At 42.6% G+C, this 19,687-nt stretch overlaps 1 protein-coding gene across 1 annotated transcript in view; it reads left to right on the top strand.

Annotated features, from left to right (window-relative positions):
• Positions 1–300: 300 nt before the first annotated feature.
• Positions 301–19,687, top strand: part of adgrb2 (adhesion G protein-coupled receptor B2) — a gene marked incomplete at both ends in the record, with an annotated part of 133,520 nt that continues 114,133 nt past the window's right edge. The window contains one exon of the mRNA XM_079288475.1: positions 301–1,189. Within this exon, the coding sequence (XP_079144601.1) occupies positions 301–1,189 (889 nt within the window). The remainder of the gene's footprint in view (positions 1,190–19,687) is intronic.

Genomic DNA, 19,687 nt, shown 5'->3' on the forward strand with positions numbered 1-19,687 from the left:
AGCAGGGATGTGTTTCTGTTTTTGGCAGTGTGTGTGTGTTTGAAGAACAACGTCACGAGAACTGCTGCCATGAACTTGCTTATTTTATACAAGACAGAAATCTGCCCATAAATATTTCCAACCAGACATGCTTCTTTGGTCTAGACTTGAACAGGAATATTGATAAGTTCAGCTTTTGTACATGTCATGTTGGTTTTGTCAGGTTGCGTTTGAAGATATTTTATAATGTGTCTAATCTACAGCCCCCTCTCTCCCCATCCTCCTCTCTTCTCTCTTCCCCTACAGGACGAATGTCATAGGATGAACACTGCTGGTGGGGTGTGTCTGTCTGTGCTGTCCTCCCTCCTGGCCGTGGCTGGGGCCCTGGCTGCCTTGTCTGCCCTCGCTCCAGCTCCTCTCTCTGCCCTGGCGGAGGCTGCCTATGGGGCTGCCCACAGCGTCCCCAGCACCGGGGTAGAAGGGTCCCCCTCGCCCGTCTCCTCACCATGCTCCAGCCTTGTAGCTGGGGTGCTCTATGGCTCTTTCTCCCTAAGGGAGCTCTTTCCATCCAGGGCACCGGGCTGTTCCTGGTCCCTGGAAAACCCTGATCCCACCAAGTACTCCCTCTACCTCCGCTTCACCCGCCAGCCTATCATCTGCCGGACGCACTCCCCCATGCTCCTCTCTCTTGACCACCACCTGGCCAATCAAAGCTGTCCCCTTCACGTACAGACACCTGCTGCAAGGGATCAGGAAGTCATCGATCTTTGTGGCAGCCAATCCAACTCAGAGGGACCATACTCCTTCCTACAGTTTGATAAGAACTTTGTCCAGATATGTTTAACGAGACATCCAGCAGAGGATGAGCCTCAGGTATTGAATGAATTGCTGGAGCTGAGACTAGTAGAGGTGTTACTCATCAACAACGAGAACTCCAGTCAGTTCACCTGCGGCGTCCTCTGCCGATGGTTTGAGGAGTGTTTACGCACCGGTCACAATGGAGACCAGGAGGTTTCTGATGGAGATGGTTGTGGGATGACCCAGACAGGATGTATCTGTCCGAACCACAATATCATGGCACCACCTATTCCATTGCTCCCGGAGACGCCCCACAGTTCCAGCAATGGTTCTTTCGTTCCTGATGACTGCTGTGTCACTGAGCTGCATTCCAATGAAGCAATCATCATAGCACCCAGAGATGTTCGACAAGGTAGGATTATTTTAAGCATAAACACACTTCTTTACAATCAGCCTGTTATATGCTGTACATACTGAGTACATACAGAAACAAAATCAAGTGTTTTTTGAAGGTCCCATAAAAAACGCATTGCTCCATAATTCAATGACTGATGAATTTGACTTCAGGACATTTCTGACGAGATACATGCTTAATATCAAACTTTTTTTCTTGATATGATTCAACTTTTTCTCCTGGTCTAGTGTCAAACAATCTTTAAAAAAATTGCAATGAATCAAAATATCAAGTCACAAATCTTGTAGAATCGCAGCATTAAAAATCGTAAGACATATCAAATTGGCACCCAAGTGTCATGGTAGTAAGGTCAATAAGCGTATTGTCAATCGCATATAAACAATTGTTTACTTGTGTACCCAGCTTGCAGTAGCAAAGGGCAAGACAAGTTTGCCTTGTTATACTGGCTTTTGATACCAGCTCAGGGCGGTCCCATGCCTCTGCTTGACAGAGGATTTTCTAATTGAATTTTGTTTGTTGGCCTGTAATTAAAAAGCGAAGAAGTTCAAAGGAGCCCTTTAAACCTTCCATCAAAAGGTTTGTAAATGGCTTACAGAAATTCATGCTTCTGATCTATATTTTAGAGATTACCCCATGTGGCCAAGAGGTGTGGCTCCGAGGTCTTCAGTTACCATGCTGCACAAGTGTGTGTGTGGCTGTGTGTGAAACCATCTGTTGACAATGTTAGAACAAGATTGACACACACACACACACACGCATGCATGGTCATTCATACATCAATGCATTGAGCACAAAATAAACAATCCCTCCGCACACATAACCCATGGGAATATGTATGCATGTGTGCATCTGTGCTTGTGCCTGAAAGCGACATAGATTAGTGTTTTATCCATACAGAGATGGACAAGTGCTTGTACTAAAGCTCTCTTATCCATTTTAGGTTATCACTGCCACCACAATAATTCCTATAACCTACTTAATTTAGGCTAATGTAGAAGTGATCGTAGATATCCAGAGAGACGTAGTTTGTCTTATGAATTCCTACAATGATATAATAATGTTCCTTTGGGTGCATGATAGGCATGTTTGCAGAGTGAAAAGCACTAATTAGTGCCCAGTTATTCTTATTGCAAGCCCTTTACCACACATGCACACATACTGGGAGCTCTAGGGAGTCTTACCTTGCTGACGGGGAGGTTATCGTTCTCTGGATTCCATCAGCGGGGAGGATTGTATCATCTAAATTACTCAGAGAGGGAGAACGGGAGGGACGGAGGAAGAGGATTGATGCACTGTTGCTTGAGACAAAGGCCAAACGGATAGCGGAGCTCATTAAAGTGATGCCAAGTGTTGGGGCGATACTTAACTTAAGCCAGTTGCAGAATAGCTGTAAACCCAACATCGCGCCGTCAGAGCGAGAGCCAGACTTTTGCCTCTATCCTCCTCTTGTCCCGTTTCTCCACTAAAAGACAAATACTAACGCTCTCTCTGAGTCAGACTCTTTAAAACAAAACTTCAATTCTTGCTCTGTTTTTCCCCTTTTTTGTTGCTGAATCTTTTTCTCACGTTCTGACTCTGCAACCCTTCTTTGCAGCTCTTCATTTTCAATGCAGAACAAAAAAGAAGACTTTACTTTCACGCTTCTAGAACAAAGCACACTTGCACATACAAAGTCAATGAGATGTATGTGCCCACAATTTTAGAATTATTAAACTTCTCAGACTCCGATTGAGCAGATTGCCAAATTGATTATTTTATTGTCATAGGGGGGTCCCTGTGGTTAACGGCCGGAGCCCACACCAGATGTCCGGGTGTGTGAGTGTGTGTGCGTGTGAATGGGTGAATGAGAGGCAAATTATAAAGAGCTTTGGATGAAAGCGCTATATCTTCCCATTGTTATTCTGGCTGAGTTGAACAATAGTCTGTTATACTGACTGACCTTCACTAAGCTCATTGTATAATGTCTGTATCGACAAAAACCTCAGCAGTTCTCGCTGCCCTAAGATGAGTTTTTTTGTTCTCGTTGAGAATATGTTCATTATTGGTATGACCGGTACAACGACTGAATTACACTTGCGTTGCATCAGGTGACTTTTATTATTTTTTTCATTTCTTAATTTAAAAATTTGCCCGAAAGAGTTTGGACTGTGACGTTATATTTTCAATCAATATGTATATTAAAATTGTACAGGTCCTAGGTCTTTGTCCATCAAATCTATAAATACATTACTGTATGACACTGAGCAGATTTGAACCACAAATATGTGAAACACAGTTTAACAAATATTGTCTTATTACCATATAAAGTGGGTATTAAGGGGCAATGCAAACTGAATTATGCCGTATAAAATGAGTAAGCTATTTCTTTCCTACTTATTTACTTAGTGTCTATCTATCTCTGCTTTGATTTGGCAAAGAAGGCATCGCATACACAGGTGTGTTCATGTATCTGTCTGTACTACAGCATTAAATAACCTCTAAATTAAAACTCCTTGGACAAGCTGCCGATATCCCTCCACATTGCAAACAATATGATACATACATAGATCAGCATAACGGCCATGCACTACATTTGAATGGTCAATTTCTTCACATTTTTCTCACTCTCATGCTCATGATGCAAGTCTTAGAAACAACATATTATCCTGCACACACACACACACACACACACACACACACACACACACACACATTCAGTGTTTGAGCTCCTGAGACATTGTGTGACTGAATATCAGGTCTGCTAGAAAGAGAATAAGAAAAACAGATGTGGTTCTGTCAATCAACATCAGCCCCCTCCAGCAACACAGACACACTTCATAACTGACATGCAATGTGTTTGACACAAAAACAAGTCTACCGCTGTGTATCACCTTCTCATTGTCACTGATTTTCTTCTCCTCATCATGGTAACATTTTCATGGCATTGATCTCTGCGCTTACCCGTTCCTGCCTCTACGTTGTCTTTGTTTCAGTCCAAATGGGCCAGCAACATCAAATTCAGCTGGTTTGTGGATTTGTTTTGTACCAAACTTCCAGAGAAAAACTACCCTTACTGTTTGAACACATGCCCCACGTTTTTTTTTAAACTTAATTAAACAAAATGTTCCAGTGGAGCCGCTCAGTGTCCGGCATATCAGACTGTGGTTATACGGGGAAGTTTCCAGGTGTTAATGTTATCAGGGCGTCCGACCTGAAAGGCAGTCTCAAAGCGTTCATAAACCCCTTTCAGAGGGTTGGATAAGCAGGAAACAGAAAATCTGCTCGTCAAGCCTGTTTTGCACATTGACCAGTGCACATACAAGATTAATCTGAGCTCCAAGCAATACACAATTTATTTTAACCTTATTCCTCACATTCTTACTTCATCACTGTCTGTGTTGATTGCTGAACCTTGGCAACCAGCTCTGTGTTGCCAGGGGAACAATGACAATCCCATCAGCCTAATCTATTGTTCATATTCAGTGTTCATTCGCAAATGTAATCATATTAACTTGCTACACAACATTTTCTTTGTTTTGTTTACTACAGCCTTATAGAGGTTACATCACCACATAGCAGAGACACAGTACAGTATAGAGCCAAAGCATCAAGCGTATTCATGGTTCATCAGAACAAGGTCCAAAATTGGTCCCTTGAGCATTCTACGTATATTACAAACGCTGCAGAGGGACAAATGCTCACCACCTGAGACACTTCAGAAGGTCAGGAAGACATGTGAGGGTTACCTTCATCGAGCTAATTGGAAGATTTCCAATTTACAGTTCTACAGTATGGATGGATGAAGAAGGATCCATCATTTGTGCTTGATCCTTCTTCATCCATCCATCCGTATGAGTGATCCTTCTTCTGTGTGTTGACATAAATGTGTCGCTGCCTCGATGTGTGACATCCACAATACTGCTAGCACAGCAGTGAATATGTCACCATGATGGATGTTGGATGTTTCCCATCCCTCTTTTTCTTGCTGATTGAGATCCACGGGGGCAGAAGGGTTTAGACCTATGGTAAGGACCTCCTTATTGTGTCACCTCATCACTTCCGCTCCGTTCGCCAGTAGCTTAACTAATGACACTCAGACATCAGATGTATCTTATTGTGTTATTGTAGGTTTCCTCATGTTATCAGCTATAAAGGGCTGTAGACATACGTGGATGTCGAATTAGTCTAAGGGATATCTTTACATATGGTGTTAACAGTGACACCATGTTCTCGATCATTCATCAATCATTCATAATGAAATGATACCATCCTCTGTGCGTTGGCTCATCCATCATGCTGTTCTAGCCACCAAGCTGTCCTTAGTTGGCTTGGACACATTAAGATGTGGCTGGAAGTGGAAGCTTCCCTCTAAAGAAGTCTCTACGTTGGTTTACGCTCTTCAATGTTGCCTTATCGTGGTATGATTTGCTGTATTACACAGTAACAGCATGTTTAGTACGTAACTAACGCATACATTGTTTGAATTTAAAGTTTAAATGATTATAATAACAACAAACCAGGCTAAGCTATCTCGTGCTTGAGACGGTGACACTGGCCTTTAAACAATGGACAGATGAGAGAACCCACGCTGCCACGGGGAGAACATGCAACCTTGGGAATCAAACCCCGGGCCCTCTTGCTGTGAGGCGACCACCGTGCAGCCCGAGCAGTACCTTCCAGGATTACCCTGGCATCACTGGGGATTCTCATTAGCACAGATAGATGGTGTGGATTATGTTTTTAATGTGAAATAAATGGAGGCACAGTGAGAAACAAAGATGGAAAGGGGGGGATAGCGAGAGAGAGGAAAATCTAGAGAGAGGACTGGGATTTGACTGAGACCCTTGGGACCCCATCACCGTTGCATTGAGCAGGAGCCAGTGGTCCGTCACTTAAAAACACACACACACACACACACACACACACACACACAGGCAGCTCATCCCTTCCTCATGGAATACTATCTGCTTCCCTGGTAATTAGAGCAGAGACAAATGTGTGTGTGTGTGTTTTGTATTGTGTGTGTGTGTCTTTAGCAGCATGGGCGAGAGATGTTTATTTTCACACTGTGCTGGCGTGCAGCACAAACAGGTGTTTTAATAACCCTTAACTCCACCAACGCACACGACACATGCACACACAGTGAAAAATGCACAAATGCCACTGTTGATGACAATGAGTAATTGCATGCAGTGCAATACAGAAGCTGTGATTTTCTTCCTGAAATGAATGAAGTAAAACTGCGACTGTGGATGTGAGGACTATCTGCCCAGGGTGTCGGTTGCAACAGGATTAGTATTCTGTGCTCATGAGCTATGGCTCTCTCCCTGAGAGCACTGAGCCCCTTTATGCTCCAGCAAAAGCCCTTACACACACACACACACACACACACACACACACACACACACACACACACACACACACACACACACTTATAGACATCCATAGACATATACACTCCTTGCCATTTATATCCATTCCTGTTTTCTCAGCAGATCTGTGCAGATCAGATTGGTACACCGTACACTGCCTGGCCTTGGCAGTATTTCAGAGGAAACGCTACAGAGGCCAACTTCCTGTTGATGCTATTAAAAATGTCATAAATCAAAATAAAGGGAAAGTTAGAGTGTGTACCTACCAATAAATATACTTCTTCATCCTGTTGCATCATGGACTGGCAACACCTCACTAGGAAGCTTTTTTGTTTTTTAGATTGTGAATACATGTGCATTGGCAGTTCAGGCATTCTGAGTTAACATGTGTGGTACAACATATATTCGTTTTAATATGTATGCATATTTATATATAAACATGTACACGATTTCTTATTTTACCTTTACGATCTGCACACAAAGTAGAGATTTCAAGCTGCTGTATACCTTTATTTATTCTTGAAGGTAGAATCGTAAACAAAATTAGATTCAGTGTGGTTCCTTGAAAAGTGATGCTTAAGATTAAGTTACAATTTTATAACATGTACACCGTTTGCTAAAATTTGAGACAGGATAATATTTATTCTCCAGTTAAAGTCTTAGACTACATTGTCTTCATATTCTATTGAAAGATACATGAATAAATTATCCACAAGTATGTCACAATGTCTTTATATACAGCACATGTCATTAGAATTCAATGTACTTTACATGACGCATCAAAAAACGAGACAAAGTTCAGAAGAATACACAACAAAAGGACATTAAAATACAATTTGAAAACAGACAGCCAAAAGTGCAGACAATTAAAACAAGCTTAGAACTCCAGTACAAAATATCTAACAGTTTAAATGGTACACTGAAATATGCTCCACTTGTAATACTCATGCTTTGCCCTTACTACCACATCCCAAATTGAACTAGAATTCCTAATAGTACCATAAACCTTCTAAATAAAGTCACATGAGTGATTAATGGACTGTATATACAGACTCCAGAAACAACCTCAGATGCCCAACTAGTGCATGTAAAATGATTTAGTCTTTTCTTGAAGGTAACATCAAAATCACCGACAGCAGGGGAGAAATATTGGATGAACTATAGAAACAAGCATACACTACAACAGCAGAGCATAGTCTCCAAAGCCCTTTTCAGGTCTCAGAGGAGTTAACTGGTAGATGGGATCGGATGAGGGCCAAAGGTTGGCTCTGAATTAGGTCCATCACTCTGTCTGCACCGAATGAAAGTTGTATGATGTTAAGAGGCGAGCGGCAGTGGAGGCAGAGTAGATTTGTGAGCAGGATATTTTAGAAGGAGAGCGGAAGTTTGGACTGAACGAGCACGTGAAAAGGAAATTGAGCGAGGGAGATGTGGTCGAGGCACCAGTGGGCCAAATTAGCTGACCTCTAGAGAACACCCCTGTCCCCTTGTGACTACCCGCCGTGGGAGAATGTGTTCATTTCTGTGTGTGTGTGAAGGAATGAATGACAAAAAGCCTCGGAGCTAGAGAGCGTCTCAGTAGGCTCATGCAGCATTGGAGTGGTCGTAGAGCAATTCAATGATAATGGCGTATAGAGATGTATTACCACTCTACACACACACACACACACACTAATACTGTCTGTATCACTCTCTGGCCCAGTCACTCCTAGTCGAGCTCCAGTGGCTTCATGTCATCGATTAACTGCAGAAAATAGACTGGCATCCCATCGTGCACCTGTGCCCACGGCAACCGTCATATGATAGAATCCCAGTAGGCTTGGGTTTTCATGTGTGTTTGTGTGTATGCGTTTGCTGAAGTTCCGGTTGTGTGATGATTGCAAAAATATTGCAATTTCAAACTCCAAGCATGCAAATCTCTGTGACAGGTTTGCAATTTTTATGTGAATATCTGTCGCTGTGGTTTTATAAAAGCAAAAAAAAAAAAAATGTTTATGCGACACTGCGCACTGATTTTAAAACACAAAACCCCTGCATTGTTGTTTTGGCAACAATGACATTTTGTGTTAAAGCGTTGACATGTTTGGAGCAATGCTTTTGATGTAGGCAACCATTTATGGGAAGTGAGTGATGGTTCACCTGTCTGAAAATATCTTTTTGTTTCATGGCTTTGCACAGCTGTGCACTGCAGTGTAATCCAGTCTGTGACTGGAAAACAAGCCACAAACTAGGAGGCAACGGGTCAATTGATGGACAATTACTCAAGACACTAAAACAGGTTGATCTTCCTCATCAGCATTAGCGGAATGAAAAATGATTGCTTTTGAAGAGACATCACATGGATGTTTAATTTGAAGGTACCATGTCGACATTTTTTTGTGTTTATGTTCAGTGGTTCTTATCTGAATGTTCTGTGTGTAACAAAACTATTGAATGCATTGTGTACCTGCATGCCTGCAGTTTGTGAACGCCTGTACAGTCATGTGCAGTGAAACTACTTCAAAGTGTGTATGGTCATGATCAAGAACATTTTTAGCAGCTTCTCAGCGAAACGGTTTAATCAAATCGTTGCAAACACATTTATTTGGTGTGTTAAATTGCAGAAATTATTGCTGTGATGCAAGTCTTTCTTCATGCTGTTTTGGACGCTTGAAGCACCGTTACCATGACAGAACGAACAGACGCGCATCAAGGGACTTATTTAAACAGAAGAAAACTGACAATAGACAATAGACTATTTTCCCGTTGCAGTAAAGGTGTATTCCTTTCTGTGTCTTTTCTGTTGTGTTGTGTGTTCAACATTACGAAAGGGCTGGAAAACAGTAGCGAGCATCACGGAGGCCAGTGAGAACTTTTTTATACTTATTATTTTGAACTTATTCGGTCTCTCTTCAAAGTCGTTGCAGACTAATTTGGAACAATGTTCGGGTGGACGAAGGCAGACTTGATTTGTGGCTGACAAGACAAAGAAAGCGTCGGAAACATAGGAAACAATGAGCTTGTCCACCCAGGGCTCATGTTTTCATCATTGCTGATCGGAGTTGGAGCCGATAAATACCTGTGACTACTGCAGTCATTATGTCCTAGGAATAAAATGTTGATGGTAACCTTTCCCACTGATGACAAAAGCCAGATGTCGATGGGTTTTTGTGTTTTTTTTCTCCCAATGCGACAAGGAGTTTAGTTTACCTTTTTAATTGACCATTATATCTATTGAGCAATCTGTTCCGTCAGGTTGCTGACACATGTAAATGTTTTTTGCTGGTTTAAAGAGCTGTTCATTTAAATATATTAAAGACTTGTACTGTGATGGTCTAAAATAGAAAATATGTGACAGAGAGAATCTAGAGATAAAGATATTTTTCTAAATAATTTCCGAACAAGCTGAATAGCATTCAAGCTGCTCTTCAGATGCAACTGTGTGTGGAAAATGCGGCATTTTGACCGATGTAGCCAACATCTAGCCACCTGAGCCCACAGTGGTTTCTCTGCAGTGCTTCCCTGTGTGAGCGTGCAGATCATAAAACGTGTGCATCTCTGACGACATGTGCGCATGCAGGCGTGTGGGCAAGATGATCTGACTTACCGAGCCATGGAGAAGATTTACAGCGGCAGTATAATTACCTCTTGGTACAGTACAGTGATCTAGTTTATGTGGAACCTGTCACCTCGGAGGTAGAATGCTACTGAAAGTGCCAGTAGCAGTTGACAACCAGTGGTTATCTAATGCCATTCATTTCAAGAAGTGAGCTGATGGTATTGTCACCAGGAGAGGTATTCTGAGATAGGCAGAAGGGAGTTATTGATACCTACCAGCAGAGGGATATGACAGATAGCCTGCCATTATGTAAATGCATGCTTTTACATCATATTATCAAGACAATATTCATTTCTATGCTGTTGCTGCAATGCTTTTGAGTTCAATGTATAGGCCTCTATGTTAATGTAGTCCTGAGCTCTTTCTGTGTTGAAATACAAGGTGAATGCATGATATAGCCACACTTACTTTCTGTCTGTCACCCACACCTCCTCTTTTCCCGTAGGATGTCCTTCACGATAAGTGTCACAGGGACACTTATCTGAAATGTCTCCTCTGGGGAACTCATTTGTGTTCATGTGGCTTGACGCGAGGAGAATCTGGTTAGCCAGACACCACCTTACATGATAGACAAAGCTATTTATCCTGATACAGGAAGGAAAGGTTCCCAGACACACACTCGCATACACACATTCAATTCAATTCAATTAATTTTTGTACAGCCCAAAATCACAAATTACAAATTTGCCTCAGAGGGCTTTACAATATGTACACATTTGACATCCTCTTGTCCTCATTTGACATTCCAACATACACGAACACATTGACACACGTTCAGAGATGTGTTCACTCATTCAAGCCACCACCATGAGATCTTGTTTATTTGTGTGTGTTTCACATATTGTAGAGATATGTTCATTCGTATTTCACCCCCAGCCATGAATAATGAAGATGTTTTGTTCCGAGTCGGTCACTGGTGCGGTCACATATTCATTGTAAAAGCAGCTGTGCTGAATACAAACACCCACACACAGGCCACGGCAGATCATGATCGGGTGTGTCTGTGCATGCATATGTCTCCTGTGTGTGTGGATGATTGTGCTCACAGTATGTATCTGTGTGTTTGTGATTTTATTGTGAAGAGTGCATCATCCATTATATAAAGTGACCAACAATTGTGGTCCTCCTCCTGAGGCTGGGTCTCACTTGAGTAGTGATGACACCCAATGAAATACTAGATAATCATACATAAACAGAAAGGCACAAACACACACACAGGCATGCACAGACTTGAATACACACACAATTAGAGAGTGAGACGTAATGGTTACTGCGAGTGGAATCTGGCATCACAGTGCAAAGACGAACACAAAAGCCTGGCATATTTGAAATATGCCCCCGTGAAACATCATCGGCAAACAGATGTGTAACAATGACGTCTGAGTGACAGTCGCTCATGCCCTTGGTCAGTCAAAGTTACTTAAAAAAAAACAAATTGGAACTGGCTTCTTTCTCTCTCCCTCTGCCTCCCACTCTCCTTTTGTCAGTGTGCATTAGCATCACCAGCCGGTGTGTGGTAATTAGATATATCCCTGGGCAATGAGGCCCTATTTAGAAATCATTACAAGACAAGGAAATCTTGCCCCTCGAGTTAAGCAAAAACACATTGGGAACTATGGGAGAGTGTAAGACAGAGAGGGTAAAGACGGTTTCACTGCAGTACATGTAGGTCCCCTCTTTGATAGGGAGACGTGGCTCAAGGATGAAAGTCCTTACTTGGCAAGTTCATAAGAAAAAACAAAAAGCACATTTGCAGTAATATCATGGAAAAAAGTATATATTTTATTCTTGTTTTTTCAAAATGATAAAAAACAGAGGTCCTCACGTGGTTGGTGTAGTCTGATAGTCCACTGTTGGGAATATATAAACGTATGTGTGTCTGTTGGTGGATGCTTGTGTGTGTGTTTTCTACCTTCAGCATCTGTCATTCTGTTCCACTCATCCATGGCTCTTTGCTTTCAAGATGACTCTCCCCCTCAAGACAGTCTCCAGTAGTGCTTTGAAACATCCCATCCCTCCTTTCATCACTGCCTCCCTCCCTGCATGCTGACTAGAGATGATATCATCTGCATGGGAGTCTAATGGACCGGTGGGGAGACACCATGGTCAACTACAAGTGTGTGTGTGTGTGTGTGAGAGGGAGGGAGATTGATGGGCTTAAGAAGTGCTCAAATGTGTTTTCCACACTGATGTCCTTGATCGAAAGTGTGCGTGTGGCATTGTTTGTGTTTCTGCCAAGTGGTATTAGTGATCTCTCGCAGACAGACATGCTTGTTGTCAAATGTTGGCCCTCTGGTTTCTTTTAATGTATCAGTTGTTAGTGAATAAAAAAATTTATAAAATAAAAATAAAGTCCTTTTTTGGACTTCAGATAAACATATTATGCTTAATTTTGAAAGATGATCCCATTACGCTTTTGTTTTCGACCATTAGCGTCTTATTGTCTTTTTTTATTATACAGTAATCTGCATATCTAATGTGATGATTGAATTTAATCTTCAACAATTCTGTTGCCTCATGTTTCAGTGAGCAGATGTGCATGCTATCATGCAAATAGAGATAACTTTCATCGAATAAAGAAAATGGAGGGTACAAACAATCCATATATTTAGCTCCTACCCTGTCCAGGCACTGACTAGGAATATTATTAAAGTTTATGATGCATGGGAGCCCATACATATATAAATAACAGGTCAAATATCAGCTTGCCTTTTTGTTCTGTAAAGGGACATGAAGCGAGGTATGCTTCCTCGGTCTTGCAGGAAATAAACGCGCTTTTGGATTCATCGACACATTGGCTGTTATACGCCTACTGTCACACTACAGCAGTTCCCCATGGTGGATTTAAGACCCATGGAAGGAGAAACACTCTTAGTCTCCATCTCAGTCTCATTCCCTTTTCTTTCGCACCATGCTGCAAGTACTTCTATGCCGTGCAGCCAATTCTCCCTCGAGTGGCGCTGGATAGATATTTTGGAATCCGAATTTTGTGAAAGTTCTTCGTCGTTCTCTGTCCTCTCTGGCCTCTCTGTCTCTCGTGCACAGCTGCCTTGAAATTGCATTTTGTTTATATGATGGTAAAATATTCATCGAGAAAAATAGCTGGGGAAGCTGTCCATATAATCCCCCATCAACTGATATTGAAATCCATCACACACTCGCACGTGCGCACACAAACACACCCACATACCCGTGGAATGAGGGCTGACATCCTCAAGGGCACAATGGAATGAATGTCGGCGGCATCCGCACGTGTCCATCCTTCGTGCCAAAACATCTTGCTCATACGCCAACCGATATGCACGCACAGATGCCCATACGCACAACGCCCATGTACACACAAACGCACAGCTCCCAGACAGATGCTGCGGTTTGGGGCGTCGGTATCGATCGACTCTCGTCAGCATGTCCTCAATAACGAGCACTGTCCCCGAAAGCGCTCCAGCAAGCCTGTCAGGAGATTGACACAGAAGAAAATGGGCGGGGGGGGGAAATGTGTACCTGTGTAGACAGAATAACCGGCTGATGGGTGAAATCTGCTGCATGTGATCAACCAGCACACGTTGATATGTGGCGAATGTCTTCACCCACGCTGCATTGCCACAAGGCAGAGCATCCTTGATTTGTTCTCGACTTTTACTGCTTTTTTTTCTTCTTTTTTTTCTTCTTTTTCCTCCTCTGCAAAGCCCGCTTGAAGATTATAAGCAAGGGCACAGCAGCTGGAACCGAAGCGCATGCCTGATGATAATGATGAAGTATCTAGCCACCCGGCTAACGAGAGCCCAGATCTGCCCCGAGTCCGCCTGCTATGCAAATTTTCCTCGGACCAGCAATGAATCAAAGGCGTAGCAAACCAATGTTTCTCTTCGCAGCACTGTAGCAAAGCCATCATTCACAAAGGACACGGCAAAGGCAGGCACACTAGGTACATACATACACACAGGACGTCAGCTCCTGTGCAACATGAGGAACCAATTTTAATGCTCGTGAAAAATGCTAAGAACATAAGCTTAAGCGCTTATTTGAGCTGATTGCGTCCATGCACACGGGTTTGTCCGCATGTTTGACACTTCAGAGCACGATGGCCTCTAACATTGAGTTGACAATAACAAGGCTCCGGGGACAAATTCCTCCAAGTTGCCAGAGAAACGCAGCGACATAAGACAGATCTTTGCTCTCTCTTGCCGTGTCTGACCTCACAGCACGCATTTTGTTCCCGCAGCATAGATTGTTAATGCTCAACAAAAAAGTGTTTTCTTTGTTACCAAGATGGATAGATGGAGGCATGAGTGCATGCAGAGATGAACCCAAATACACAGGCATTTTCAAGTCATTGTACGTCCTCCATTCTCTCTTTTTCTTCCTCTGCCTCTGTCTTTCTGTCCTCTCATTATCTTGTTGCGCTGTCAGGCCGGTAGGTTTGCCTCTGGGGTGTTGAACTGGCAGAAGTAACAGTATGACAGTAATTTGCTGGAATGGAAGGTTAGACGGGCTCACTTTGCCTTTTAAAAGGTGTCATGAGGGCCAAACGGCAGACCTTTGACACCCCAATTCATCTTGTAACACATGTAGAGAAGGTTTCCCTTTTTTGAATCTGGATTGATGTCATAATTGGATGTTTAAACATGGATATTACATATTATTGTTAGAAAAATATTATTTATGCTTCCAAACGAATAGTAATACACACTATGCATGATTAAGCAAAGGCACACATTTCATCTATAAATGTAAAAATATGTGACATGTACTCACATGTCATATAAACGCACACACAAACGGACAGTGACAGGCTTTTAAGCCTTTGTCAGATTAATGGCCACTTTCTCTTGGTAGTCGATAAATGCTTCGGGGAGTTCCCTAAATGCTGCAGGATAGCTGTGTGTTTGTGTGTGTGTGTGTGTGTGTGTGTGTGTGTGTGTGTGTGTGTGTGTGTTAGAAAGAGCACCTAACAGGTCTCATGGGTCTACCTGTCACCACCAAGATGTCTAAGCAGTTGCTTGGCCAGCGGGAAATCAATGTAAGGTGATGAGGCTACTGTGTTTTTTGTGTGTGCGCGTGTGTGTTTGCTTATCTTTACCCCTGCTCTTGTGTGTCTTTCTGCATAACCTTCATTTAGATTGAGAAAAATAACCGACTTGGTGCTGAGGTGTCAACAATGAATCAATGTTGTTGAACATTTTTAGTTGGAATGGACAATGTTTCAGAGTAAAAAAACATCACAAAATAAGAGCCTCTTGCTTTCCACTTCACTGCTTATAGTAGCATACTGTAGATGCTCATTAGTAACGAAAACTTGGATCGAGATGCCAAAATTTGGGAAGAAAGTATGTGGTATAGGACTTTCTGCCGCTCACACCCAAAGGACGCAGGTCCATTCCTTTGGACTGATGCGGGTGGTGGGAGCTCTCGGGCTGAGGGGTCGGGCTGTCGATTTTAAAGCCTGGGGCATGGTCCTGATGCAATGTGGGCTGGAGAACATAAGACTCAGAAGCACTGGCGCTGCTCTGCATCAACACCCCCCCCCCCCTCCCCTGCTCCGGGGAGGGTTGGTGCTCTAGATCGCTTCTCTGCTAGTGAACCCTGGCTGTTTAAACAAGCCCCAGCGGTACTCATTACCCTTTCCCTGGGCACACTCGCACACACACACACGCAGGCACACACACTCGGGAATGTGCAGCATCACTCGTAGAGGGGGAAAAAAGCTCTCGCACGCACACAGCTGTTGGCTTTGATGAAGTCTAACAGAGCTGGACGCCATGGTACTTTGCTCGGACAGCTGTCCCGTCCCTTATCAACCACTTGGCTTAAGGGGTCGTTACCATGGTAATGGTGCTTGGACTGCCGAACACTCCAGAAAACAAAGCTTTTGAAGTTGATCCCACCACATTGATAATAGAACAAAAACTCAAGTGCCCTTAGTCAGCCATGTTAATGGCACATGATGATTTCAAGACAGTCCTTTTGTGTGTTTATTCTATGCCAGCATCATTACAGTACGTTCACTATTTCAAGTACATAAGTGCAGCTATTTGAGCTGTGTACATCCTCCGCCCGCCATTCAGTCACTAGGTGAGTTCAGTTAAGCGTGCACTCCACCGTCTTTCTTTCTCTGTTCCCTCATTTGCATCTTTCTGTCAATAGTCTTCATCATGTTTTCCGTGGAATCAATTGGTCCTCAAATAAGCCATGTGCACTCACAGGCACACATTTATAGACAGCTCTCCTGTGGGGGAGAGGGAATGCATCATCTCCACTTGTATTAGTATTTCCATTGGATCTCCTGCCGCAGCAGATACCATCTATGGAGTTTGAGATAGACCCAGTGTGATATTGCCTGTGACTGCTTGTTGTTTGTACGTGTGTGCTTGTTGGTGTGACACGGAGCATTGTGTGAAGCATTCATGTGAAGTTGCGCTCACTGTTGCAATGATATAAGGCAACAGTGGTCCTTGAATGTGTGTGGATGTGGCAACAGAACAGGTTTTTCGAAAGAAACAAGTGATTGAAATGCTTCCCTCTATGCCCCCAAACACAAGCTTGATAAAATGTTGCATCACATTCTCTATTTACTTTAACCGATGACTTGAAACAGCTTAGGTTCAAGGAGGGCAACACAAAATATCATTGTCAGTTTCAAGATGTCTGCGACTTTTAAGATGTTTCGTTTCTCCATAGCGTCAACATCCCTGAAGGGATTATGTAGCTGTCTGAACAGAATGCTTTTTATCTTCCTGTGTTCCTGCGATGTGTGATCTCTCCAAGATGTCACGGACACGAATGGCCTTCGTGGAAGAGCTTTGCACAGACGTCCCCTGGTCATGACTTGGCTCCCCATCAGGAGAGAGTCAACCAGAAAGCTGTCATGTGGCAAAGTTAATCAATTGGGACGATTGGCTACAAGTAATCAAGTGATTAAGCAGCACGACGTTCCGCTGACGCAGGAAATCCTGACAAAAGACTTGTGGATACTGAAAGAGAGGGAACAGAGAGGAAAACCATGGAGAGAATCAAAGTGGTAGAGTCGCACATGGAAGCCAGTGAACAACAAATAAACTGAACACAAAGGTAATTGTGTGTGTAGTAAGTATGAACAAAGGAGAAAACTAGGAGCTCTAATCAATATGAATACCTCACAAAAGCAGATAACCTGTTCTTCAGGCCAAAAGCTGTCATGCTCACTCTCACATGAGGTTACACACACTCGTCTGTCAATCATAAGTAAAAGGTGGATGTTGAAGCGGGGAAAGGAGAGGCCCACAGAATCCAGTGTGATAAGAGAGGCAGAATCTTATTTTCTGGAGCTTCTAGTAAGCATTTCCATGAGATGATGCAATGTGTTGATGGCAAGTTAAAATGGCTTGCGTCTGTCCAATTCCCAGCAGGTTATTGTGTGTGGCAGCAGCAGCGAGCGCACTCATTAGAATACACACATGAATGTCACACACCGTGCATTCTCGTCCTGGTATCGTGCAATCACTAGTTTGCCATGAAAATACTGCAGCATATCATATTCATGCATTTGTTTTTGTTGGACTGTGGGTGATAGCAGCATTCTTTTACCTCATTGTCTGACCTCATTGTATTTACACTAAAAATGAACTCCATCAGTGGAATCTGTAGAACACAGGCTGTGAGGCAAAGCTGATCTTGTGCCCGAGTGTATTTTAAAGCTGAGTATTGTGTCAGAGTGGTTTGCTGAGTGGTTTTCTCGCCATTTATTGGCCATTAAATTACCTGAATTCTACTATTTTTTTGCAAGACTGTCTTTACACAAATTTCTCTGCCAAACTTGTATAATGCATAGACTCATGGCAATCCTTTTGTAAAGTGCATTGTTCCCGGTTTTGGAAGTAGGACACAGCCAGGCGAGGAGGTTTTTGAGACAGCTCAAACAAACCAGTTCACACTTTAGACTGTGCTTTCTTCCAATTTTTGAATATTCTTAATATTCTTACTCATTGTATCCCAAAAATAATTGACAAAAAGCCCACAAAGCAATTTAAATTGCAGATTGGTTATCTGCTTGTGCTCGTTGACTCCAGGGAAGTGAAGAAAAGTTTGGATGTGAAGTTGTCCAGCATTCATGTAGCATAAGCAAGCTCGATCCAGCATCCATTGTGAACTGCAGTCAGTGAGCCAGCCGCTGTCGGCCACCTGAGGACAACATGCTGGACTGTAGAGCCAAGATGCTCCGCCCCTGCTGCTGCACAGAGTGTGCTGTGTGCTTGTAAATTCAAAATGTATAAATATTGAACGTGTTGTGTGCCCAAAATGCACCAAATTTGAAAAAGCAGTCCACGGGTTCCCCAGCAATACACCCGCCTTGGTTTGTTCTGTAAGCCCCTGGGTCTGGTTGTCTTGCTACACTTTTGAATTTTTTTTCAGCAAGCACTACATGTTCCTATTCAACTTGGCAGACAGCACAGATCTGAGCAGATGCAGAGCTCTGTGGGCTTGTGTACTCTAAGCAGTTGCCCAATAGCCAAAGAGCCGATATATATTGCTGCAGAGGAAATAGATTCTTGGTGGCAGAGGCAATACCATTTACCATCACAGAGATCATTGCATGTTAATTGTTCTTTGTTAAGTGATCACACAGCAAAACACTGTTCCTCCAGAACAAATCCTCCCAAAACAAACCAAGGCTTTCACAATGGCAGATGGTGAAAAATCCAAAAATTGGATGAGAAAAATAAAATACATTTTTTTTGTTACTATTTTGTTCTCTTCAGTTTAGTAAAAAAAATGAAAACAAACATAATTAAATGGCATCGAAAGCAAAAAAAAGGACATGGAGGAGCAAACTTTTTGAAGAATATATTATATCATTTATTTAAATGTATTCACGTCTCGCTGAAATTTCTCAAGAGAATAGATGCCTCGTTGCTATGTCTAGCTATGCTGTATTTCGTCACACGGAATCGCATGCACACTGTCATTAATACACACTCAAAACATATGCACGCGGGTGCATATGTTTTGAGACTCTACAAGTTTGAATCTCTACATTTCTAGCCATCCCTTTTTTTACCAGCCATAAAGCTTTAATGGGCCCAAAAGTTATGACTGCAGTTTTACAGAATGCAATCCTCTGCAGCAACAGCCATGTTGTGAAATCCCTCTTTCTGTCACACCAAGGGGAGGAAAAAAAGTTGGCAGAGTTACATTTGTTAATATGAATATTCTCTGCCAAATCAATGAGAGTTATTGAGAATGAGGACCTCTGTGATTAATGCTTCACAGCACAGTATAACTTCGACCTTACCCGGCAGGCATATCGCAGATTGTATTGCGCAAGAGGCCAAAAGTGCACTCCATGCCAGAAAACCGTTTTCAGAGGATGGAATTACAGCAAGGAAGAATGTTCTGATATTAGAACGATATTTCGGCCTGGATTCTTAATAAAAGTCACTTGATCACCCATCGCTCTTCTAAAACAACTGATCTGAAGGTTTTCAGAAGAACAATGTCTTCAGTCTAGCCCCCTGCCTAGTAATTATGGATGTAACTTTTCCAGACATATTCAAAAGTGCTTTCAACATA

The sequence above is a fragment of the Melanostigma gelatinosum genome, assembly GCF_949748355.1.
Source record: "Melanostigma gelatinosum genome assembly, chromosome: 17".
NCBI lineage: Eukaryota > Metazoa > Chordata > Actinopteri > Perciformes > Zoarcidae > Melanostigma > Melanostigma gelatinosum.